General features: G+C 43.4%; 1 protein-coding gene across 2 annotated transcripts in view; it reads right to left on the bottom strand.

Annotated features, from left to right (window-relative positions):
• The window catches only part of ATL2 (atlastin GTPase 2), an 85,074-nt gene extending 64,168 nt beyond the window's left edge, over positions 1-20,906 (bottom strand). The window contains exon 1 of one of the 2 annotated variants that reach the window (XM_074331904.2): positions 20,708-20,906. In XM_074331904.2, coding sequence (XP_074188005.1) covers positions 20,708-20,768 — 61 coding nt within the window. In that variant the 5' untranslated portion in view covers positions 20,769-20,906. The remainder of the gene's footprint in view (positions 1-20,707) is intronic. The other variant, XM_088796213.1, reaches the window with a different exon arrangement.
• Positions 20,907-26,268: the final 5,362 nt, after the last annotated feature.

Below are 26,268 nucleotides of genomic sequence, written 5' to 3'. Positions count from 1 at the left end.
CATGCTTATGTGAGAACTGAGGAGCTGGTTGCTGTTCTATGGGGAGGTTGATACATGATACATGGCTATTTTCCAAAATTAAGTCAGGAGAGTTCTAGGAAACCACCGAAATTCCAGATGCACACCCATATGCTCTGGGGAGGATGGGAGAAAATAATAACAGTGGAAAGGCAGAAAAAAGGGACAATATGGGATAAAGGAGCTAGTTGTATGCAGTCAAGAATGGGAGAGACTAATGGGAAATTTGAGTTATGAAGGTGAGAAAATGCCCATTGTGAATCAAGAGGGAGGAAAGAGAAATTAGGCAACAAAAATTCAGGAACCAGAAAAAGGAAAATAAACGGAATGTACAGAACCCATATGAGTCTGAGGAATCTGTATATACTCATTAAATGATGGTGTTCCCAAGCCCCACACGCAAAGAAATGAAGGATAAGAAGATTCTGGTTTCTACTCTACTCCCTCCAACATCCAATGAAGCAATCTGGCCAGCTATTCCCTCCTGGGCGGCAGGGAAGGGGAGAAGGATGCAGGCAACGAAGGTAGGAGGGAAATATAAAGGACAATAGCAGCACATACTCATATTGTAATAGAGGAGAGAGTTGGGAGGTGCTGCTGGGGAGACTTGAGAGATAAGTGCAGGGTGTACCGTGAGCTGGGGATCTATGTGGCAGCCTGAGCCTCAAGGGGTCTGCAGTGGGCTTGGAAGTAGTGACCATAGATTCTTAGTCATAGATCCTTTGATAATTTAGATCATTGGCAGTTCAGTGAGCATGGGTGATTTAAATCTAAGACTAATTCTCCAGGCAATGTACCTCAGGAGATGATGTTGGTGTTGGGTACAAGCTGCCAGTTCCCCATAATGCCCAAGATAGCTCTCCTCTCCTGCCAGTGAGACTTCCGATCACACTTGTAAGCCTTCAGCAGCTTCCTCCACACAAGCAGTTGTAACCTGCAGAGGCTTCTTTGAGCATGAAGGGCAACATTAAAACTCATAGGCTGGGTCTACCTTTGGAGGACATATATTCTAAGTGGAATAATAAGTGATCATTTGTTAGGATGCTTTAGGCTGAAAATAACAGAAAACCCAACCAGGAACAGCATCAACACAAAGGAGAATGTAGTAGTACTTCATGCATAGTAAGTTCAAAGGTAGGATGTTTTCAGGGTTGGTCACTGTTCAATGACATCACTAAGACATCTGTTTTGCTTTGCTTTTTCCAGTTTTCTACTTTTCCTTCCTCTGTAAGTTGACTTTTGTCCACACCTTTATCATTCACATTTGCAAACTGGATGCCCAAGTTTTAAATGCCCCATAAAGATGCGACAGTGTGAGCAGAAGAGGGTCTGTTTCCTGCCTTGAATCTCTGCTCATTAGAAAGAATATTTCCCTTAGCCTTTCTCTCAATCTCATTGCTCAGAACTGCTACACATGCCAATTTCTAAACTAATCTCTGACAAGGAAAATGGACTTGCTATGATTGATTTAATGTAATTAAAATCCATCTTGCTTTGGGATGGGACCAGCTTAGCCTGAGACATATAAGTTGCCTGATATCTGAACAAAGTTGGCATATTATTAGCAAGGAAAGAGGGAAGAGTGGCAGATGGAGAGGCAACCCATAGTGTCTGTCACAGATCAGAACATGGAGCATGACTTCCAAATACACCCTGACCTCCCAGCTTCTCTTCTTCTGTTCCAACAATCCACTTGCCAAAAAGAAAATGAACCCACACCCACGCCCTCAAATTTGGGCATAGCTGAAGTACTGAAGGCGCTTCAACAACAGGCCAGGAGCAGCCTGGAAGCCGTGACCCAGTCAAGAATTCTACAATTACCAGAGACACTAACGTGAATCATAGGCAGCTTATGTTAAAACATGCCACCGATTGAAAGGCATACGTTACATCATAAGTGGTGATAAAGGACCTGCCAATTCTCAGTAAGTACCAATCTTGTGCTGTTCCTGTCCGTCCCTTGACCTGGGATGTTTACAGAGCTCTTGGCTTTTTATGAGAGCTTGTTACATGGTCAAAAATTCTGTTTATCTTATTGCCACACATATCCTTATAATATAATCCTCAATAACTTGAAGTGACTTGAATAAATTGGGTTTTTCCCATCAGAAAATTGTTTAACCTAGATCTTTGGTTGCTGAATGAGACCTGAAGATTTGTTTTGTTTGATTCTCACATAGCTGGCTTGCAAAGTGATTTTATTTCTCATTTTAAATTAATCAAAAACATTTAAAAAACAGGAAATTACACACTTTTTTTTTTTTTTTAATCTGGGTTTCTGGCTTTTCTTGAAAATAATCAGATATGACCACCTGGGTCATACTCCTTATTATAAACCATAGTCACCATTGTCTGAAGCTGACTAGTGGGTCTTCTATGGAAGGAAAATAGATTCTCCAGCTTGCCACAGACCCCATTTCACATTCATGCTGCCTGCTTGATCCATCCCAAGCATTTGAGCTATGGCTCCTGGCTACCTAATTGATAATACCCATGGAGTTGCCTAATGGACCTGATTTAATAAGCCCAAGAGTCATAGCCAGTTCAATCTGAGACTGAGAAGCAAATATATTTATGAAGAGAGAGACATATATGTATGTGATACATGATCTCATATTAGAAGATCTGAGACATGAGGTTCATCCCCAGTGGAAGAGCATTTTGAAATTCAGCCCTCCTCCCTCTCCCCACAAATCTTGGGAAGCGCTGATGGGAGAGAAAGAGGAGAAACTCAAACATCCCATTGTGTTTTTGGTCTAGTCTACAACAATCACTGTCGTGGGAGGCCCCAGAGCACTAGATCTGATTACCTGCTGCTCATGATTTCAACTTGCAGAACAAGCCTGTTCTCATTAGTGGCTGTATACAATTACTATCTGATACGCTTTGGGGATCCTACCACAATACTCTTCTCAGGGACTTCTCATTTCTTTCACCATCCCCTACACACACACACACACACACACACACACACACACACACACACACACTCACACACACACACACACACACGTTCTATTTTGATATGCCTGATAGCAGGTGGCCCAAATGGACTCTGGAAACTGGCTCAGTTTTATCAGCACTTTATACATGTTTCTCAAAGTCCATATTTTCCTTCCTTCTTTACTCCCCACATTATGACCCTGTCCATTAAAACCCATCTTCCTTGCTGAATGTCAGGTCTAAAACTGAGAGAAAGTGTTGGGAGTGGGGATAGATATTTCATCAATTATTTTCAGTAAGTGCCTAATTCCAAATTAAATCAGAACTGTTCAAGTGTCCTCACTTAACATCTCGGGATCTCAGTCCAGAAATGGCCAATATTTAATATGAACAAACATGTGTGTATCACAACACAATGCTGCATGTTGAAAGGGACAATTGAGTACAGATTCTTTAGCTGATGAGATGACAGAAATAGTTCTTAAAAATTAGGACAGATGAAAAAAAAATCAGCCAAAAAGGGAACTAAGTATCCTAGAGATTACTGTGGCCTTTGGAGAAATTTCTATCAAACTGGATACAGCCATAGGGAAATCAGGTTAGTGTAATAAGATCAGACATTTTGAGTCCAAAGCACCCCTTCGAGCATGGAAGGACACAAACAATGCTCTCTCCTGACAACCAGGGTAAGACAGTCTTCTGTCTGTTCTACTTTCTGGTGGACGAAGTTACCGCCTTTGGAAAATCCTGTTGACAATAGAAGGGCTCATTTTACCTAAAGAGTTTCAGCACTTGGAATGGAGGCTTTAGAGGAACCCGAAGGAATTGAACATTTTCTAGAATTCCTCTCTCCTGGTCCTTTCACCACCCTAGGAAGTGCCTGAAAATAGAGTGAATAGGTGTGGAACTATTAACAAAGAAATATTCCACAGTCCTTGGTGGGTTTGCCGCCATCATTTAATTCAGCCCAATTCAATCAGAATTTACTGGATACCTACTCCGTGCCAAGCACTGTGCTAAGGGCCACAACAACTATGGAAGAGGCCTAGAACAAAAGCTTGGACTTCAAGAAACTTGCCATCTTATTGGGTGGGTTGAACTTATACATATGAAGGAATTAGAGAACAACATAAGAATATAATTGAGCATTAACAAAAGCGAAGCATTTGGAACTCTCATATACTAATGACAAGAGAATAAAGTGGTAAAATCACTTTGGAAAACTCTATGAGTATATCTTGTGATCTAGGAGTGGTACTCCCAGATTTATACCCAACTAAAATACATATATACTTTCACAATGACACATGTATGAGAATGGTCATAGCCCTATTCACCATAGCTCCAAACTAGAAACAACCCAAATGACCATCAATAGTAGAATAGATAGTAGCATATTCAGGCAAAAAGCTACTACAGGGCAGTAAGAAAAGACAAACTATAACTATACATGATGATATACATGAGTCTCACCAATATAATGTGGAGCAAAAGGAGCCAGACAAGAAAAGATAACTGCAAATGAGAAACAGAAACTCATAGACACAGACAATAGTTTAGTGGTTACCAGAGGGTAAGGGGGTGGGGGTGGGAGATGAGGGTAAGGGGGGATCAAATATATGGTGATCGAAGGAGAACTGACTCTGAGTGGTGAACACACAATGGGATTTATAGATGATGCATTTGTATGAAGTTCAAAAGCAGGTCAACTCGGTCTATTGTGGGAGAACTCAGAATAGTGGTTCCCTTTGTTCAGGGCAGAGAGTTATTAGAATGAGGGGCAAGAGGGGTGCTGGTAATGATCTATTTCTTGATCTGGGAGCTGATTACATATGTATAGTTTACTTTGTGAAAATTCATTCCACTCTATATGATTTGCACACTTTCTATGCAATTTGTCAAAAAAAAAATCCATATGAGTCACATTCAAGTATTACAAATGCATCAACATTTCCTAAATATTTCTATTAATGGAAGCCCAGAAGAATTGTAGAAATTGACTTCCAACAGTTTTTGAGTGGGACCAGGAATTTCTAACTTCTGAACTCCCTGCTCTGTCACTGCTTCTCTAGACAATTTTAGAAAAACATTACTTCAAATACCTCTATTTAAAAAAAAAAAAAAAAAAAATAGCAAGGATGGCTTTCATTCTTTATTCAGCATCTAGTAGATTTGCCTTTAAGGGTGAAATATGTGAAATTGCCCAGCAGTCAATGCTTTTGTCATTAAATCAAAATGAAAATTTAAGTCCCTCATCAGTTTCATGATAGGTAATGAAATCCGACTGCACACAGACAATGAATGCATTGTTGTTGTTTAAACTTAATCGTTATCACTGTGTAATAATTAGCCTGATTCTCTGCCGTAAATCTTTACGTGGAGGCCAGGTTCTCTTATCCCTCCCTATCAGAGGATGGGGAGAGGTGCTTTCTCATTCCTTCTATGGATAAATTCTCTTGCTCTGAGGAGCTAGGAGAAGTAACATGTGTTAAGAATATGAGCCAGAATGAAAAGAGAGTTGGTCTTGATGGGAGGAGACCTAATGTGTTACTTATTAGCTAAAAATTTTAAACAATCACCCTATCTCCCTAAATTTCTATTTACTCATTTTTAAAATGGGGCCATAACAATCTCTCTCCTACTTTCCTCATTGGTTTGTTTTGAGGTGGAAGTGAGATTGTATATGTAAGAGTTTTTTTGAAACTAGAAAGTGCCATACAAATGCAAATTATTATAATTATGTAAAAATGCTATCGGCAAATTCTGTAGACTTCTTTTATTTTATTTTATTGTATTTTGTGTGTGTGTGTGTGTGTGTGTGTGTGTGTGTGTGTGTCTTTGTGGACCACTCCAGGTGCTAAGGATGCAGCATAGTGAGAAAGATAAACAAGGTACCTGTGCTCAAACAGCTTATGTGATAGGAGAAGACAGATAGTTAAAAAGGCAAACAAAAAATAAGATGACTTTGACTAATAAAAAAATGCTGGGAAGAAAACAAAGCAACGCAGTGAGATGGAGAGTGACTAGGAGGTTTCTTTAGGCTGGGTGATCAAGGAAGGCCTCTCTGAGGTGGTGGCATTTGAGCTGTGTTCTGAATGTGACAATAAAGTTCTGGGAAAAGAGTATTCCAGGTAGAGGGAACAGCAGATGCAAAGGCACTGAAATAGAAGGGAACTTGACACCTATGAGGACCAGGCAGAGAACCAGTATGGCTGGAGCAGGGGGAGAGGCAAAATGTGGTCAGAAAGACAGGCAGGGTCTAGAGCACAAAAGACATTGTGGGTCATGCTAAGGGCAGTGTCACCTAGAGAAAGGGTACACATAGAAAGGAGGGCACAGGACTAAGACTTATTTATAGCAGAGGAAGAACTGGCAGCAAAAGAATTTTCTCCCAGGGAAATCACTGTGAAATCATAACATCAGGCCTTACTTCCATCTTGCAATATTTTGTATAAACACCATGAAGGTTCCAGAGGTGGCTTCACTGTGAAGCTCTTGAAATGTAAGCTTCAGAGCCCCTCACTTGTACGAGGCTCTGCCAAGGCCATGGCCCACACCACTGTGCATTCTTGTAATCAGATTTTGTATTCTTTTTCTTTCAAAGATCTCCTCAATTTTGCACCATACGCCCTTACATATATCCAAATGCCATTGCAAATTTCTAGAATCAGAGTATCAGCAACAATCAGGACCTGAAGGTTTATAAATATGCCTCCCTTTGATTACCTTGGTGTCCCGTCCAACTCAGGAAGTCTGAGATTACATTTCTACGGGCAGCCCTACTCCCTTCTTCCCTTTTCCGTACTAGACCCTGGAATCATACTTTCTGCAATCTGGCCCCTGCTGATCTTTCCAGCCTCATTCCCCGTGGTTTCTCCAAGCTTTCTCCCTCCTGTGCAAAGCTCTTCCGACTTGTTCCTCTTCTGCCAAAAATCCTCTCTTGGCTCCCTATTTTTGCACATGCTGTTCCTCATGTCTTGAGTGCCCTTCCCCTCTTCTGTCAAACTCTTGCTGAACCCTCTGCTGTAAAGCTGGTCTCCTTCTCCTCCTCCTCTGATTACTGCTCCCGTGACAATGTGTGCATCACAGGACTAAGGCACCAATGTCACTATATTAGAGTTCTCATTTACATGTCTGTCATCCCCGTCATGCTCCCCACACTGGACCAGTGAATTCCTTGCGAACACGTTCTGTTCATCTCCTGCATTCTCCTGCCCCATCCCAGTACCTAGCACAACATCAAGTAGTGAATCAGTGGATGGCAATCTCCCAAATACTCAGCAGGACAGAACACGAGTATTTGAGAAAACTTCTAGTTTTGCCAACTTACCTCCGAGTGTGTAACACATTTATTTTTATTTTATTTTTTATAGACGCATCTGTCCCAGAAAGCCCCATGCCCGGTACATGCTAGATGTTCAATAAGTGATTGTTGACCGCAGAGGGACTCAAATTCCAGGCAAGGTGGAGCACAACAGTTACTATAAACAAAAATAAGTAAATAAGATAATTCCAAAGAGTAGTAAGTGTTACCATTTTGGAAGAGCTGTGCGTGGGGGAAGGGAGCTACTTTGGATGGGGTGTCAGGGAGGACCACGCTGAGGAATAAGTGACGAATGAATCTTGTGACCAGGGGTTGCTCGACAGACAAGAGCAAAATTGTCTGGTTCTCTAAGGGGGCATGGGCTTGGGGAGGAGGCAGATCTGGTTTGGTTGGGCTTGTTGCCCTGAAAAGACTTCCTGACGTGCTGCACGAGGAGCAAAGCTTTTCCAGAGCAGTCACAGGCCCTTTGTCAGGCCACTGGATTGTAGAGCTGGCCTCAGTGTTCACTAAACAAACCAAGTGATTAGCCTGTCAAGATCTAAAAGAGAAAAACAAAAAAACGGAGCATAAATACAAGGCCACCTCTTCAATTAAAGCCACAAACCAGGGCAAGTAAAAGGCTGAATATGAAACAGTCAGAGAGAGTTTTAACAAAAGTGAGTTACATAATTTGAGACTTGCTTGAGACTCAAACAAAGGCATTCTTATCTCAAGGTTAAAGAAAGGAATTAAGACTAGCAGCAGTTTCCAAGCACTTTTCCTATAGACTTCCTGCCAACACGAGACTCCGCCTTGGGAGCTAGGGGTGACAGACGTCTGTACAGCTAGCCATTCCCTTGGGTTAATTGGGATGTCTTCTGGCAAGCTGTGGATCCCTTCTGGTGGTGGAATCGTGGGGCTTTCAAAAGCGTTACTATTTCACAAGAACTGTTCCAGTTGGAAGCAACCTTTGAGACCATAGGGCCAACCCCCTCCTGTTATGGATAAGAAATCCCAGAGGTCATCCAGCCAGTTACTACAGGACAGCGACTAGAACTCCTGGTGTCAGGCTAGTGCCACTTCCACTTCACCACACTGCCTGCACCTTCAGACACATCACAGACCTACAGTCGGCAGCTGATGGGGGGTGGTAAGTGGGGGTAACTGGAGCACACCCCACCGCAACACACTCACTGAGGCTAGCCCCATCCTCCTCACCTGAAGCCTTCTCCCCCTCCCTTTCCTTTCTCTTCCCCTCCCTTTTTTCTTCCCCTTTTAATTCTTCCACCTGGCTACATCTTCAACCCACTGGTGGCACAGAAGGACCTATAGGCATTGTGTTGTCTTGCTAGTGGCACTGGGAGGTAGTGCCGTCTGGAAACCAAATGTTTCTTTCTCTTTCAACCACCTCTTCTCCCTCTCTTCCAACCAAAGCCTTGTCCCATCTGGGGGCCCTTAGCTCCCCCCGCCTTCACCAAGCCTACTACCAGAAAACTGGTCATGTTTAAGGCAGAACCCGCCACAAGGTAATTGCATTTTAGTAGGGCATTCTTTAATACCTAACAGCTTTCCATAAGAAACAAAGTCCCCACAGTGGATGTCCTGGAAGACAGGGCCTTCTGGACCTCCCTCAGACCGTCATTTAGAGGCAGCCCAGTTATGTCAAAAGGGAATCAGAGCTGCCCAACTGCCCGTAGCTCCTCCTGCAGGGAGCAGTAGGCTGTAGCCAGTGTCCATCGCCATGGCCAGGGGCTCTTCCTTCAGTGGAACCTACATTTGTTGTGCTTTGGTGCTATCCTTGTTGGGGACATACAATACTAGTCATATCCTATGTGTCCTGTACTTTGTTATAGACGAGGGGGAAGAAAAAGGTAAATCCCAAACGCAGCTTAGAAATCCTGACTTACACAAATGTGAAAAGGGCTAGCACTGAACCTGTGCCAATAGGTAAGTGGCTTATAGCTTTAAACCCAGCAGAATGTGATCCAAGCTGCCTCTATGGACAGTGAAGTGGTTCTTTGTTTGGGGGACCGGCTAGGCCAGATTAAACTCGGAGGCAGGCTCTTGCAGGGTTGGTAGGCCCCCAGGGGTATTGGGATTACCCAATCTCTTACTGGACAGACAGGCAGAACTGGCAGGCTCCCTGGAACAGAACGAGGCCTGGGGAGAGCTTTATCCTTGCAACACTGCCAGCAGCCCTCAATATTCTGGCTTTAGATCAGGGGACTTTAAACAACAAAATAATAGGTCTGAAATTTATTTTGCCACTCCAAAGAAAAGTGTAAGACTACCCACAGGCTCTAACATTTTTAGAAGTGTTAGTTTTGAATAACTGGCTTTTCCAAAATCCTGCCACATCAGCAAAGCATGCCAGAGAGAATGAAAACTTGTATTTCTGGGGACCAGGTCTACACTGTCCCTTTTGCTTTACTGGGCATCTGTAGTCTTAAATTTGCATCAAAACAAATGGTACCAGCACACAACTGGTTGGCTGTCCCTGGATTGTTTTGCATTTTTCCATCATCCTATTTAGAAAGCAGTAAGACCTTTTTCATTCAAAACTTTTAGCTCCCTCCAAGTGAAATGGTCTTTCAGATCCAGCATATTTTGGGATAATGGGTCAGAGAGGAGGCACAGGGTATATGAGAGCATGTGTTTAAATTTCTAGTGTTGTTTTTAGAACAATCCAAGAATAAAGTCTTCCCAGGTTGGCGTATTGCTCCCAAAGGGCAAACCTTTACAGTGAGTCAGCCAGAAAGCAGGGGTGGTTAAAACAGGGAGAGGGCTACTTCCTCGGTGGCATCCAACGGCTGGGCCTGATGACTTCTGATTGAACTTCTGGAAACTACCATTCACCTCCACTGAGTGTAGCCATAGAAAAGGCCACAGAATAAATCCCTGGTATCTCCTGCATAGATGTCATTAAAAACATTCATCATGCAAGACCCCCTTTATGAGGCTTCTCAACAGAAATTTCATTCTGGTCCTAATACCAAGGAGAGATATACATCTCTTGAACAATTATGCTACCTTCTGGGATTTTGTGCATTCTTGCAAACCATATGTTCTGAGTGGATCCTGCATCAGTGGTTCTATCAGGGCTGTCCTGTGGGAACTGCCTGCCCAGACCCTCAAATTCCAGAAGACACCTCCCAGGGAAAGCCAACCCAGACCCAAACCTTCAAGAAACCTGACCTGAACCCCAAAGCAGATTCCTGGATCTGAGTTTCTGTAGACATATCATTTGTTCAGTAATAAATATTTCATATGACAAATATGTATACAGTACCTACTATGGGTTAGAGGATATGGCCATGAACATGACAGGCAAAATTCCTTATTTTTCACACAGTTTGCAATCTAGTCAATTTGTCCTGCTGGATTCACTAGAATTTGCAGATATGCGAATGAAATTAATAGGCAGCTAAGGAGGAAACCTCAGAAAAAGACCAGGGGACCAAAATAACAACATAGAAAGCTGATCTGAGTTAGAGGGAATAGGAAGGACAGTAGAGAAAGGGAAAGCGTTATATTTCTGTTAGCTGTGTAACCTTGGGCAAGTGACTTAACCTCTGAGTCTCAGTTTCTGCCATCTAAAACACGATGAAACCACAAAGGCTTAGAGCAAGAAATAAGTGAGATAACATTGATTAAGCTCTTAACATGTATTGATAAAGCTCCTCAATGTGCTCAAGGACTCTGGCTCTTATTACTTTTATTATCACCCAGGTGTTGATGGAGTCAACAAATGCCAGGTTCTTGGGTCCCAATGTCAGAAATGAACATTGTAGCCCATATGAAACTCAGCAAGCAAAGCTTTAGGGAGAGATAGCTAGTGTACCAGGGAACCAGCAAGAAGGAAGGAGCTGGCTGGTTCCTGGTGTTTACTGGCTATTTGGGGAGCAGGAGAGGGAGGGAGCCAGGGAGAAACTGGCGGGCAGTCCCAGATCGTTTCCCTTTGGTCAAAACAAGCAATGTCTCTATCTCATGGTCAGCAGGTGTCTGTTCAATATCATCCCATTAAAGGGTTTTCTTTCAAGTTGTATAAAAACAAATTTACATGGAATTTTACAATTTATGGGGTTTTTTTGTGTGTGTTTTCGTTTTGTTTTACAAACAATGATTGACTTCATGAGAATGGAACGTGCTGGTGACTTTTACAAGTTCTGGTGATTGCACTGTGTTCTCTTCCCTTCTTAGTTATGTACATTCAGGATGTATGCAGCAGGTAGTTAACCAGTGTCTCAGGCTGTTTTCCCTTTGCATTCCTGACTTTATAGACAAGATGGAGTCTGGTTTTAAAATGGAGTCTCTCCTATTATACCCTATACCTATGCTAGCTGACAGGGAGTGCTGAGGAGAGAAAGGCTCTTAGCACGGGCATTTTTGACCATGTCAACAGTTTCAATCTCACCAGTGTTAGAAAAAGAAATGTGGGGAGAATGGAGGTTCACTGTTCTGTAGAGGTCATGCCCATGCTATCGCCCAAATTCTTATTATTTCCTACAGAAACTGTTTTTCCTCTTACACTTCAATAATTTCCAAACACAATTCCTATATGCACCCTCTTTTTAGGTGAAAAGATACCTTTCTTTTACTTATGAGAGTAGTTCCTATTTTACTCATCTTGGCCAATGTTAGAAAGTTAGCACAGATAGAAAGTCCAGGCCTTCTAACTTACATCTCATGTTTGTGTATTATTTGTTTTGAAGGGAGGAGGAATTCAATTTGGTTTCTTGTTTGTTTCTTTTTGGCAGTATCAAACAGTGTCACATGCCACAGACAAAGGTCTAAACAACACACACTCTAATTTTAGAGTTCCTTGCTACTGGCTTTCAGTTGTTACTTCTCTAAAATTCCTAGTCAAATGTCTCATTAAATGTAACATCTAAGTCACTGTTGGTTGCAGCTCTGAACATAGAATTCTGGGATGCACAAAAACGAAAATTAGGAAAGTTCCACAGATGTGGTTCCTATGTCAGCCTCAGTGAATGACCCACTTCCATTTCCAAGGATTGATCTTCAAATGTACAATCTGGGCAATGAAAACTGAATTTCAGATCAAGATCCTAAAATCCCAAGATCTTGAAAACCCAGTCTCCTTGCTTCCGTGCTTCATCATACCCATTAACTCCCACTCACATCCTTTGATCCATCCCTTCCCACACTTTCCTGACCCTGAAGAACCTTCTCCAAGACCAAGTAGAGTGTTGCTCTATAAACAAAGTAGTAAGTGAAAGGGAATACCCACATGACCCACTCCCATCCCCATCTTCCAGGAGTTGAGAGACCCTTGAAAAAATGGCCTTACTGTACGATAATCAAGAAAGGCTAGGAGATGATGGAGAAATAGCATGCCACTTATAATTTCTACTCATGCAAAATGAACAGAGATAAGTGACATACGTAGGAGAGGGACAACTCTCAAGCCCTGATGTCTTTGTTCTCCAAAGACCTTTTAGCACAAATGAGCTGATTATGGCATATCCTCTTTAAGCAAACAGGCCAACCAAGAGCTTAGTTCTCTCACCTGGCTGAGTTTGGGTACCTAGGAGTAGAGATCCTGAGGGATTGCAAAACAAACTCTGAAAAAAAGGGCTTTTTTCAATGAAGCTGTTCAACTCTTTCAGTGTGCTACTGTCCCAAAATTCAGCAGTGCTGCTCAGTCCACAGAAAAGAAGGCAAAGAGGTCAACATAATGCCAATTAAATGACATTCAGTTACCTTCAGGGGATTGGTGGGCCCCTCTAACCCAATGCTGATGAAAACTTGAATGAAAGAAAACCATTGGGCATAAGCTGTAGCCTCTAGGACTTAGAGTTAGCTGCACTTATTGGCAACAGTTTTTGGACAGAAAAAAAAAATGTTTTTAGAAACCTACTCTATCATTGCTCTGCACCATTAATTCAAGAGACTCCCGCCCTTCTCTTATCTCCTCAGCCTTGTCTCTCATGAACCATTGAGAGGTCATCAACTATTCATTCTTGTACAGTAATAAGGAGGACCGCTCTTGTTTTCTATGATAAAGCCTGTGTTTTCTGTTTTCATGCTGAGCAAGTAGCCACGACCAGGGCAATTTATCAATTTATTACTCATGCCAATTTTGGAAGCTTGCAAATTTCAATCAAACCAGCGATATTTGCTATTGTACAAACCTAGGAAGCCAGCATAGGAAACTCAGGAGAGAAAACATACCAGGAGTCCCCAAAAAATTTATACAAGTGAACCCTTTGGTCAATGTTGCTCAAGCAGTAGTTTGCCATAATCAGAAGTGTCTGGACACTGATGGTAACCACTTTGAGCACCTCTTGTAATTGCAGAAGTCAAACGTGACTTGTACTCATCTTTTGTTATCGGTATATATTGAGTATTACAATTTTAATAGTTTTCTTTTCTTAAAATGTGTATACATTTTTTTGGCACCCTCTATATATATATCCCCTTTGACTAAATTACTCAAGTTGGCAATTTCCCATCTCACAGATCAATTGCTCATTTCACCACAATAATGCCTTATAGCCACATGACACTTAAGGGAGGGCTTACAAAGCACGTTCTCATTTGTTATCTCCTGAACTCCCAGCAGTCCTCTGCAATGGGCGTGCCTGTATCACAGAGCCGGCTCTGGACTATGAGCCAGAATACGGCTCTAGCTCCAATCCTTCATTGACTGATGTCCTTGGGCAATTTCACTTAAACTCTGAACCTCAGTTTTCTCTTCTGCACAAAGGATCTAAAACACCCAGAGATGGATGAGACTAACAAAACTTTAGCTTCAGGACCTGCCACTTCCACAGGCTGTGAACCTAATTTTGAATTTAGTTTTGTGTTCTTTTTCTTAAAATTCCTTAAATTATAACAAGCTTCAAGGACCACAAAACCTAGATCAGTCTCCTAATAATAGTTGCTCATTCTATTTCCAGGAAGCCAGAATATGACAGGCATCTCTGTGGTCTCATGGCTCTCTATGGCTGTGCCAAATGGCCCTTGTTGATCACCATTCATCCCTGTGTAGTAGGTAAACTTATCAGTGCCCACCCTAGATGGCTGTGAAAGCATCACAGCTGGCCCCTTCTTCAGAGAATTGCCCTTTGCTGCATGGGAGCCCCTCGTCCTGGAGGTTGCGCCACCACTTATCTGGGGCAGCCAACCAATGTCTAATTGAAGGGGAGTGGCCCTCTCCCTGTGCCAAAGGTTGCACCCCTGTCTCAAGCTCTGGGGTACAATCAATCCATACTGTTTGAGATCAGATCATAGCTCAACTCCAGCTGGGATGAAATCCTTGCTTAGCTGCTCGTTCTGTCTCATTCTGCTTCTCTCATTTCCTTTCTCCTAGAGCACTGCCCCACCAAGATAGGTACACCTGAATTCCCACTGCAGCTCGGCTTCTAGGGTACCCAACCTACGACATAGAGTGATAAGAGAAGTGTCATTTCCTATGTTAAAGCCTGTCTGGTTCATTTTCAAACACAGTCAAAAAACCATAAGCCTCCAAGAACTGCAGCTGATGCTCAGGTTACTGCAGAGATGTGCATCTTACCTCATGACCAGCGTCCTGTCCTGAGGCCCATCCTGGGACCCAAGCAAAGTCCACAGATTAAGAGTCATAAGTACCTTTAGAATTTGGCAGTGGGAAGGTGATGACGCTGAGTATTCAGTAAAACCCTACACTGTGGCTATCCCATCCCATCCTTTGTGTCTTATCTAAAACGTTTGTTTTAAATGTTAGGAAGGAGACCAAAAGATGAAAAAAAATGTTCAGTATCATCATGTCTCTTTTGATCATTGTTGGGAGGATGGGGGCCCTTTCTACCTGCAGGAGATTTATAACTAGTTCTTTGTCCTAGCTGAATAGCAGAAGAATCCAGACTCTCCAGGGTTGTCTGTCATTTTCAAGAAAGACAGAGTTTAGGAGTAAGAGAGATATAGAGCCTGTTTCTAACTCACCTCTTACTTGGTTTGTGACTTTAAATGAATGAATTGTCACCTTTTAGCACTCCCATGTGTGGCACGGAAATTTACTTCCAAACCCCACAAGGAGCAAAGACCCTGAGAAGGATCATCGTAGCAGCAAGGCCACTATCCATAAGACAGACATAATTTTAAATCCTCAAAAAGACACACAAGAAATTCTTCATGAAAGGAAATAAATGTGGGGCAGGAAGGAAATATTCATTTCCTAAGTGCTTGCTGCCCCAGACTCTAGGCCCTGAGGGATCTAGAGATAACCCGTCTATTAGTTCCATCCATAAAAGAGACTGGTAAGGGCTTTGCAAGAAAATTGTGAGGATCTAGGTCCAAATCCAAGGGCATCATTCCAGAATGTGGCTCTCAGAGGTTGGAAAAGCCCAGTTAGAGGACTGGAGAGCCAATAAGCAAGGGCCCAAGGAACTCACCCAGGCAAGGTTCTTGGTGCCCACCATGGAACTCAGCAGAACCATGGACTTTTTGAACCAGCAGCTTTCTGTAGATATCCTTGGACCTGATCTCAGCATGTGGGCAGCCTGAACTTGAGTGGGGAGCAAAAGAACAAGATTAACTATGTGACCTTGGTCAACTTAGTTGACCTCCATTTCCTTATCTGTAGTAATTCCTCCCTTACTCATCTTTCTAGGCTGGTGTCAGATTCCTTTTGAGGCGGTGCAGTATGAAACTGCTTTGTAAACTACAAAGTGACAACTGTAAATGTAAGACAATAGTCTCTCCAGATAGATAAGGAGGTAAAGAGAAAAGAAAGCTCTTCATAATAGGAAGATAGGAGGTGTAAGATCTAGGCTCATTCTGCCTGAACTCTGAGCCAACGTGAAACTAGGCTTGCAGTGCATGTGGAGCCTTCCTTGCTGTTGAGAGGGAGCTGGAAATAGTCCCATGCCCAGTGCCCAGTGTTCCAGGAAAAAATGAATCTGCCTTTGGTTGTCCACAGAAGTGTGGAGTTATAGTCTCCCTTTCACCACATATGGTCCATTTGTCTGGCTGTCTTCTGCCATGACTTCTGGTTCCAATGCCCTCTCCAGCTCCCTGTTGGGACCACAGCCAATCTCTGAACATTGGTTCGATTGGGCCCTGTTCAATCTAGTCTCTTCCCTAGGACAGATGGACCATTGGATAAACGTGTTAGATACACATAATGCACCTAAACTTTCCTTAGAAAACCCACCCTGTGCCTTACCTGCTCAACCAGATAAAACCCCTCACAGGCCAGCCCAGCCTGGATCAGACTCAGCTCCACTCCCCAAGCTTAGTGGTTTGGACCATCAGTTCTACTCCTGGGGGAGGAGAGAGCCTATAGCCATTTCCATCCAACTATTTCTCCTCCACCCCCAATTTAACATCAGTTGTGGCAACTCTCTCTCTCCTCCCCATTGGGGGTCCACAGTACTGATAACGATGATTTTTAATATTTTTCTCTAAAAATATCAGCAAAGCCAAGAAAGGTACAAAAGACTCAAAAGAAATATGAAGCATGTACTTTTAAAGTTTTAATCCTTCAAAGGAAGAATCAAAGATAATTAAAATATAGAGAAGTAGATAAGAAATATATTTGCACATTCTTTAGATTATAAATTAGTGTGCTGCTCTGAAAAACAAAACTTTCTACTTAAACAACTCAGCTGATTAAAGTGATAAAGTTATGATTGGCGATTTTATACTGTATAAACTTTGCTGATGTGCTAGGTAATCCTCAAATAAGCACAAAAAAGATATTAAGCTATTAGGCCAAAGTGAGATTGCTTTTGTTATCCATCTAACAGTTTAAATATGACATGTAATGACTAGTATCTCTGTGGGACCAGGCACGAGTGGACTATGGGTGGCTGAGTGAGAGGGGAGAGTCCTTTGAAGTATTATTCCTGAAGCAGACACGAGTCATCCTAGAAGCTTCATCTCAAGACCCCCAGTGCCAAACCGGGCTCATTGTAAACCAAGCAGCAATGGTGAGAGGTGGCTTCATGGGCTTGGATTGAACATGTGAGAGGCAACATGGGAAGACACAGGTGGGACCAGAGACAGGAAATTGTCTACTTGGGAGAGGGGCTGGAGCAGCTTTCAATAAAACCTCTGTGGCCTTGGCGTGGCCAGGGAGGGAGCCATTTAGGCATCAAGTGGGCCTGGATATTTCCCTTCCTCCAGGAGCCTGTGTGAGAGGGCCAGGTCCCCAGAGGGTGGAGAAAGGCTGAGGACATTTCTGTTTTTGATGCTAGCTCACCTGTTGCTCAGCAGCCAATCAGAAAACAGATGACTTTCTCCTAGTCATACCTCACCTCTAAAATTCACCATTCTTGCAAAGATGGGCACAGCCTACCACTTAGAATATCCAAGCAGCTGGAACAGGGATTCACACTTTGTTTTGTTTAGTGGGAAGTCTGTCTCTATTTCTTTTATCTGGACTATAAAGTAACATGGTTGACCATTTTGGTCAAGTTTGGTGAATAATGCAGGTAAATACAGTTTGGGACTCAAAATCGTGCAGGCTGTCTGATATGAGTGTGCAGGGACCCTGACTTGGATGGCTCCCAGGGGTTTTGCTGGAGCTGGCTGGTTATTAACCGGGAGAGCAGAAAAGACATCTCCTCAGAGGCCAAAGATGACCAATGAGAGAAGAGGAGGAGGGACCCTCATGGGGGTCAAAAGCTAGAATTGCCAAATATTGTGCAAAAAAGATTTTCAATAGGAGAGTAGCAAAATTCATTTAACTGTACACTTAAGTGGGTGGATTTCACTCAGAGTTATACTCCAATAAAGTTGACTTTAAAAGAAAAAAAAAAGAACTGCCGTAAAAGAAAATAGCAGACCTGGATCCTGGGTCCTAGCTTTTCTACTTATTACCTTCTATAAACTTTGGGCAAGTCACTTCACCTTAATTCCTTTGGCTTTAGAATGTGGATTATAACTGTTTCTCATTTAAACTACTAGATAAATTGGAAATTGACCTGCCAATGTAAGGTCTTATTAGGCATATAGGCCCAATTTCCCAAGAATGAACCTCAAATATACTTAACCCCAAAATATATTAAGCAAAAATCACATCTTGGTTTGATGATTCAGAAGGCACTTCCACAAGTGTTTCAGGCTCATCATAATAACTATTATTTATCTTTGCACCAGAAATGTATGTAATTTCATAAATATCAGTTAATAGAAAGTTCTAGATGAGAGAAGGGTACATAAGCCAACTTTTGAATAAAATTGTATTGTTTTTTAATTGACACACCATGGAACAATCTAATGAGATTATTGTCAAAACTGCTTTAAGATTTCATGAGTTAAATACATAGTTATAGCTGGAAAGGTTTGTTGCAGCTTTGTAGGTTTAATTGCCATTTGCTGGTCCTGAGTGGGTTTGGAGGGATGTGTGGTCAGTGATTCACACCCAAATCATTGTTTTCAGGCAGGAGAATCAAACATTTGGGCAATTAGCCTTGTAAAATTCTTATTTATAGGGAGGTTACAGAGCCTTTAGGATTAGATTAATCCAAAGAGAATGTTAAAGGCTTTCATTGACTGCATGTCTGAAAATTCCTGTTTACCACAATGACATAGAAACTGCATTCTAGGAAAAACATCAGTCTTCCTCCAGGCTTTCTGGAAGCCACATATTTTGGTGAACATTACTTCAGAGAGAACTGGTCTAGGAGCAGAACAACAGCTGTCCATCAAAGGTATAAATTGAGTCTAGTCTAAACTCATCCACCATTAGATTTCATTTGTAATTTTGTTCTGAGGTGGAACCAGAGAGAAAAGGAGGAAGGCTGTTCTTGGTACAAGGACTGGACATTAAATTCTTTAGAGAAATAAAACCAGTTTAGAAGAATAGAATGAATGAGTGGGAAAGGACTGGAAAGGAGGTTAAGACATCAAAAATCATGGTGGAGGGGAAGGAGAAGCTACTGGAGGGACTTTGGGCATGAAGATAACTCCCATACAAAGCTTTTGGAAAAGCTTCCTCGTTATGGACAGGAAGACAAAGAAGTATCATCGTCCTCTTCAAATTCAAAAAGAAAGGTCACGTGTGAAAATCAACATCTGCTTGTGTCTACTTGGTCCAAATTCAAATACTCAAGAACATCTCTACTTGGTCCTCACTCAAAGCATAAACCAACCTCAATTCATAAGCACATCAACAATACAGTTAACACTGGACCCCAGAAAAAACAGCCGGCAAGAGCTCTCCCCACAAGATCTATATTTGTGCCATTTGTTTATACAGAGCCCTAAGTGTACACAGAGCTCTGCAGGGGAACATGCCAAGAAAAGAATACAATGGCTGCCCTTTACAAAATATTTTTCTTTTTAGCCCTAGGGAATAACCAGGGTGGGGACAGAACTATGAAATCTTTGGATCAAAATATATGAAATGAAAAGAAGGAAGCCATAGGTATTTGTTACCTATGAGAGGCCTTCAGACCTCTCTAAGAAAACAAGCTAGACTTTCCCAAACAATATGCATGAGCAGGTTTTTGCTGTATGTAGAAACAAGCCTTCAATTATCACACACACATACACACATACACACAACACAGAAAGGAAATTTAAAGGCATTTTGATGAAAGATATCCATTTAAAAAGTAAGTTTCTATCACTGTGGAAGAAGGGGAGGACCAAGTTGGGGGGGACAAGTGAGTGTCCTGACCACATAGATATTATCTCCCTTTCATAGCCAAACAAATAGACTCAAGTTATTTGCCGAGAACTCTCAAGTAATTGGGTTGAGATTTTTACTCTAACACCTCAGTCTTTCAAATTCACTACAGGATAAAACATCTAATGCATTTTTTTAAAATATTTTTTAAAGTTTTGGAATAATTTTAAATTTATAGGAAAATTGTAGACATAGCTCAAAAGGCTCCTGTATAATCTTCACCCGGCTTCCCCTCATGGTAACATCTTACTTAACCAGGGTACATTTATCAAAACTAAGGCATCAACATTGGTACATTATTATTAACTAAAGACTTTATTCGGATTTTACCAATCTTTCCACTAATATCTTTTTGTCTGTTCCAGGATCCCATATCAAATACAGAAAATGTCACAGGACAGTTATCAAGCATCCTCTCTTGGTGAGAGAGGCTGAGACATGCTTCTCAGAAGAGGTGGGACCCTTCGTGAGCCTGGAGGGGCATGTGGTAATTTCCGGGCAGACAGGGTTAGGGCAGGCATCTCAGTAATATCCGATATAGCTCAGTGTGAGCTAAGTGCCCAAGGAATTTGTAGTTCACACTGGACAAAGACTGCAAAGCTCTAATTATGGACTCTGAGACCAGAGAGGACCACAAGGTTTAGCATCTCCATGCATGAGAGAAGAGCTGTTCCCATGGCCTGAAGTTGCTTTCCCTGCCCTGCACACTACGAGAAATACAAAGCCTCGGGACCCAGGCTGATTTCTGCAGCTACTTCTCAAGAAAAAGGAACAAAAAGAATAAATTAAATATTTAGACTTGCCGCTTCTCCGGATTCTCTGTTCTTTGCCTCTCCAGGGGCCACCTTCGCCCAGAGGCTCCATGACTGCTGAAGCAGGCTGTGGCGCGGAGCAAACGACAGTGGGGAGGGAGAAAAGTTGAGCTTTTGTCAGCACTGCCTCGGTACCCGGTACCCTCGGGGGTGTCCCCGCTCTGACCTTCTCTGCTTTTGAGATCACTGGTCTTTGAGCTGGATTCAGTGCCTAAGGTAGGCTAAGACTGGCATATTAGCATTCCAACTCTATTTAACTTGGAATAAATTCTAGGTTTAGCTCTTTGGCTAGGATAGAATTTTTCCTCTTCCCCCTCCCTTCCCTCTTCCTGCCTCAGAGCCAGGTCTAGGGTGACGCAAGTGAAGGGCATAGAGCACAAAATGTAAGGAGGCCCATGCATGACCTTAAGAATGAGCCCCTCCTTCAGTTCTGCACCCACCCTAGGCCCTTTGCTTGCCTCATCCCAGTCCCAGGCCAGTTACCAACTCCCCACTCCCCCTTCCAGTCCCCCCTATACCCCTCATCACAATGATTTAGCACCTACAAAATGAAAAGGGGTCAACAAAATCCCAAAATGTCTAGCTTCCCCCAAGTTACAACTAATACAGTTTTAAATGTTCCAACTTCCGGCTTTGAAACAGGACTGAATATGAACAGTCCACCTGCCAGCCCCTGGTGAGAGTTCAGAGTTAGCAGATGGGGGCCGTGGAGGTAGCAAATGGAATCCTGGACACAGCCCCTTGATGCGTGGTCCCAGGTAAGGCACCCACTGCTCTAGCTCATCTACCAAATCTATAAATTAGGGGCTTGGAAAGATGAGACATTCTAGAGTTTCTTAGATTTCTGACTTAGAAATGAAAAACCAGAGAAGGGAAGGAAGTGGGAGAGCAGGCAAGAGGCCCAGAGAGAGCTTACTTACAGAAAAGAGCAGAATTTTACTGTTTATTGTTTTACTGTTTATTTCTCTGGCCTGTTGGACACACTGGCCATCAAAGCAGGGATAACATCTCAGAACTGCCCCCCAAACACCTCAGTCCTAATTTTCTTATATGAAAAATAAAGGAATTTGAATTACTAAATATTCTCAGCCCTGAGGACACAGCCTCATGAGGGGGCTTTAAACACAGCCGTGCCTGAGGTGCTTTTTAATTAGTCAGGCCCAGCCATCAGCACTTTTTAAAATTCCTCAGGCAGATCTAATATGTTGCCACACTTGGGAACCTCTGTGATAGGTGACAGCTAAGATTCCACCTCTGACATTCCACAAGCCTGAGCAATAACAGGAACTGGTTTTTGACTTGGCTTCTCTGGATGAGTATTCCCATTAAAATGACCACAAGTTTTTAAAAAAGGTTAAGTGCTTCTAATTAAGTCTCTGGCCCTCTGGCAGAAGGAAGTTCAGGAAAAGATATCCAATGATCACAGAGTTAATGAGTAAATTTTCAAGTTGCTCCAGAGGCTCACGGCCACAGTGGCAGCTGAAAAGACCAAGTTAAGTTGCTTCACATGCTCAGAAGCCAGCCCCAGGACATGGCTGCGTTGCTTTAACGGTTATGCAATTACCCAGCTGCCCCCTAAAGATGTGCAAGACCTTGGGTAATCAGCCGGCAGCTTGACCTCCTGGGAGGACACAGTGCCAAATAAACTAGAGGTCCCTAGGTCTGTGAAGGTTGATGGCCAACCTGAGCTGTAAGGAGCAGTAAGTGAACAGGAGACGGCTGTACAATAGCTATTAGGGCCTTAAGTAAACTGGTCATAGACTGGAATGTAACCGAAAGGTCCACAGAAGACTGGGAAACAGTTGATTTCAGGACCAAAGTCCCAGGGCAGAGCTATGTCTAGCTCCTCGCAGCAGATAGTCCCATAGAGCAGTCTCTTATCTAGAGCATAGTTTTTATTCCTTTCCTACCCTTCATTACTCTCCTCTGGACTTCCCATGTGTACTGTGGACACTGAGTGCAATGACCACCAACTGATGCTTTTGAAGAGACCGCCATCTCAAGGCACGCTGTGAGGAGTCTTCTGGCATGGAGGGGAGCAGGGTGGAATTCTCAACCTCAGCTGCACATTGGATTTAGCTGGTCTGGAGTGGGGCCTGGGCATCAGTACATTTTAATGTGCAACCAAGGGAGAGAAGCATTAGGCTAAGCTGTGCCTGGCTCGGGTGAGAAGATGGTGGGAGGATTGGGAGGGAGCCATGGCAAGGATCTCAGGGGGGCCACAAAGGAGACGGAAGGAGAGGACCAAGACATGGAGATTTGACAAGTCTCTAGAAGTCTCATGCTGATGACTGTTAAAGCTAATGCCATACTGAGTCTCATTCATTCATTTGTTCACGCACCAGTTACTGACCATGGCTGGGTTCCAGGGCTGTAAAGATGAAGGAGACCCAGTCCCTGCTCTCAGGGAGCACACCGTCTGGTAGGGGAGACAGACCCATAATATAATTATGTAACAGAAGTTGGTCATAGACTGTATATGGACTTGATTACAAGGGCCCAAGGGGCACCCCAATCTGTGGGTGGGGAGCAGGCTCAACCCACTGTCAAGCATGCTGCAAAGAGGCAGAAGCTAAAATATGCATTGAGAGCTTGGAAGGAGGGCCTTGGACAGGGAGAGGAAGGGGCTTCCTGGCCTTTCTGGGCTTAGTCTCCAGAGCCTGTACCCCAAGAAGCCTGGGAAGTAGGTACATACAGGGATACTCTATTGAACAACTCCAGGGGGTGCTACTTATGTTGTATTTTATGAAACCACTGCCTTCTAGAGTTGTGCACAAAGTTGACCTTGTCAGTGGTGGTGATGGAAGCTGGCTCTGACCAGGGAGGCCCATGAGGGGAAGGCTGGGGTGTGCCTCTGCCATGTGACAGGAAAGCCCCTATACAAAAACATGGGATCTGGGCCTGGGGCTCTGAGAGCTTCCATGTCAAGAGGCAGAGGTTTCTCTATTTCCCATCCTATTTCCCTCGAGCCTTCAGTGGAGTAGAACTGACAGGTTGTTGGCCACTCTTTGGGCTGGTGTGGTACCCAGACACCAGCATTGTCTGGGGCCAGGGTGCTGTGGCATCCCCAGAACTGCAGCATGGGCAGTGACCAGAGTGATGAGGTCCCATGAGACCTCACCTGAAGACCCACTGGAAGATACTAGATGGCAGGGAACCCAGAAAGGGAACTTGAGGTTCTGCCACTATTTGGTGGGGATTTATAGCCAGTGGGCTTTGGCTATAACTGTTAATGTGACCTCACTTGTACCCACAATCTATTGAGGACTGGGGAACTGTGGAGGTGGGTTGGGTATATTCAAGTGACATTTAAGTGCTGGGTGAGAAGATAAAGCACTGTGCATGCGCAAGTGGGAGCCCAGCGAAGAGGGGTCTCCCGGGGCAAAGGCTCAGGATAGTCAGGAAATGCCCTTCAGTGATACCCTCTGAGTTGGGTCTTAAAAGATGAATGGAGCTCAGCCCAGTGGACTGAGGAAAGCAATCCAGACAGCAGACAGCATGCACATGGGTAGAAGAGTCTTCCATGATCTAGTAACTGTTTGTGGCTGGGACCTGGGATCTGAGGCTGAGAGAGGCATGTGGGGCCACATTGGGATGTGAGCTAAGTGTACACCTGCCTAGAAGTGTCGACCTTGTCTTGTAGCAGATGAGGACCCCCAGAGAATTCCAATCAGGATTGAGATGTAATCTGATGGGGAGAAAGATCTGTCCAGCGGCTGCACGGCACTGTTGCCAGGTAGTGGGAAGACCTTGAGGAGATTGAGAAACATTCCTTGCTCCCTGTGCCACAACCTGCTTTTGGAGGAAAGGAACAGAAAGGTGGATTTCTGTGGAACGACTGACTCCCCACTGTTTCGCTGTAGCTGACAGAGGAGTGGGCCACAGTCTCTATTGCATTCTCCACTGCTCACTACCATAAAATAAAGGATGCCTTTCAGTTTCCAGGCACTGCAAACACCTTACCTTCCTTCCCTCTGATTCAACTAAGCTTTGAACTTCAAGGGTCTGCTTCCCACATGGGAAGTGAGGGCTCGCTGAGTGAGTTTCTCATGCACCACCCACTAGTTCACTTTGACTGTCCTTTGATGGTCAAACCCATTTCTCTGGACCCCCAGAGTGGTTCCCATCACTGTTCAGGTCAACCTTCTGCTTCCTTCCCCACAAGAAAGCAGCATGGAGCCCCTGGGCTTGTTGATTCAATAAACATTTCTATACTTTATTTGCTCAGATCAGGAAAAAACACAAAACTCTTTGACTGTGAGAAGACACAGACATGCAGACACCATGCCTGCTAAAGTGAATGTCAGAGAGAAGCATTATTTATTCAACTGGCTTGATTAGTGAGTGCCAGACAGCTATTAGAACAAAAATCATGTTTTTGGGCGACTGTGTCTATTTATGTCATGGTGAGCCTCCATAAGAGCCCAGATAATGCTTGTTATCTTTACCCACACTAGCCAAATGTTTGGATAAATAAAGATGTTGTATAAAATTCCCTATCTGTCACTTTAACACCAATTGGCATAGCATGGAACACATTAAATTGTGCTCCACTTTATGGCTGTGTGGTTTATATGGTCAAAGAAAGGATGAGGAGAGGGCTTCCTGGAACTAAGGATCTACACAGGAATTCCTGCTTAACATGCTGCCCTTCTCTTTGCCCCCTCTGTGGTGCACACACCAGGTCCTTCCCAAGCTGATGGTTCATTGTACATTAGGTAACCGAATCCTCGAGTGGTTGCTAGAATTGTCCACCTGTAATCAGTGGTTTAATCTCAATAGACCTATATATACACAGGTCAGTGTACATCAGTGAAAGTCTTGGACACCCCAGTCCCACTGGCATCCACTTTCTTAGACTGTCTACCTTTGTTTTCTACCTGGCTCTGACCCCTTGCTCCATTTTGGTATCCAGCCTGATTGAGACCCCTTGGGCTTTGTGTCTTGTTCCTGGGTCCCTGGAGAATATGATCTAATTCTGTTTCTTTGCTTTTGACTGTCAGCACTGGGCTTGCACTAACCTTGAACTTCCCCTATGACCACACCCCAGCATACCTATGGACACTGGTGAGCCCCCTGCGGAGCAAGTTCTATTTTCCCACATGGAGGGTTGGACGAAAATGGAAGATGAGTCAGTTGTTACGACCAGAGGACAGTTATTGGGCCCTCCTTGGGCCCTCCCAGGGAGGGTTTAGCTATCCAACGACAACACACAGAACCAAAAGTAGCCAGCCCATTTTATTAGTCAGGCTTCATAGACTAATGAGCCATGCTAAGATAGAACCATTTTTTTTTAAAAGCAGCTGCAGACAAATGGGGCATAAACACCTCCTCTTTATGAGATTCTCTATTCATCTGTTTGAACCTCTATACGTAATTGCCCATGCTAAGGTAGACTTAGCACCTAGTGGTCACCTTTTTATCTCCCCCCAAATCGTTCTCATTTTGAAACTTAGGGGCCAATTACTCTTTAGAGGATTTGGGAGGGAGTTGATTAATTAGTCAGGACCAAACTCAAACTATCTTATGCAAAGAAAAGATTGTATTAGATG

The sequence above is a fragment of the Rhinolophus sinicus genome, chromosome 2, assembly GCF_057876585.1.
Source record: "Rhinolophus sinicus isolate RSI-liver-muscle chromosome 2, RSI-T2T, whole genome shotgun sequence".
NCBI lineage: Eukaryota > Metazoa > Chordata > Mammalia > Chiroptera > Rhinolophidae > Rhinolophus > Rhinolophus sinicus.
Note: the sequence above shows the minus strand (reverse complement) of the source record. Positions and strands in the feature narration are given on the sequence as shown.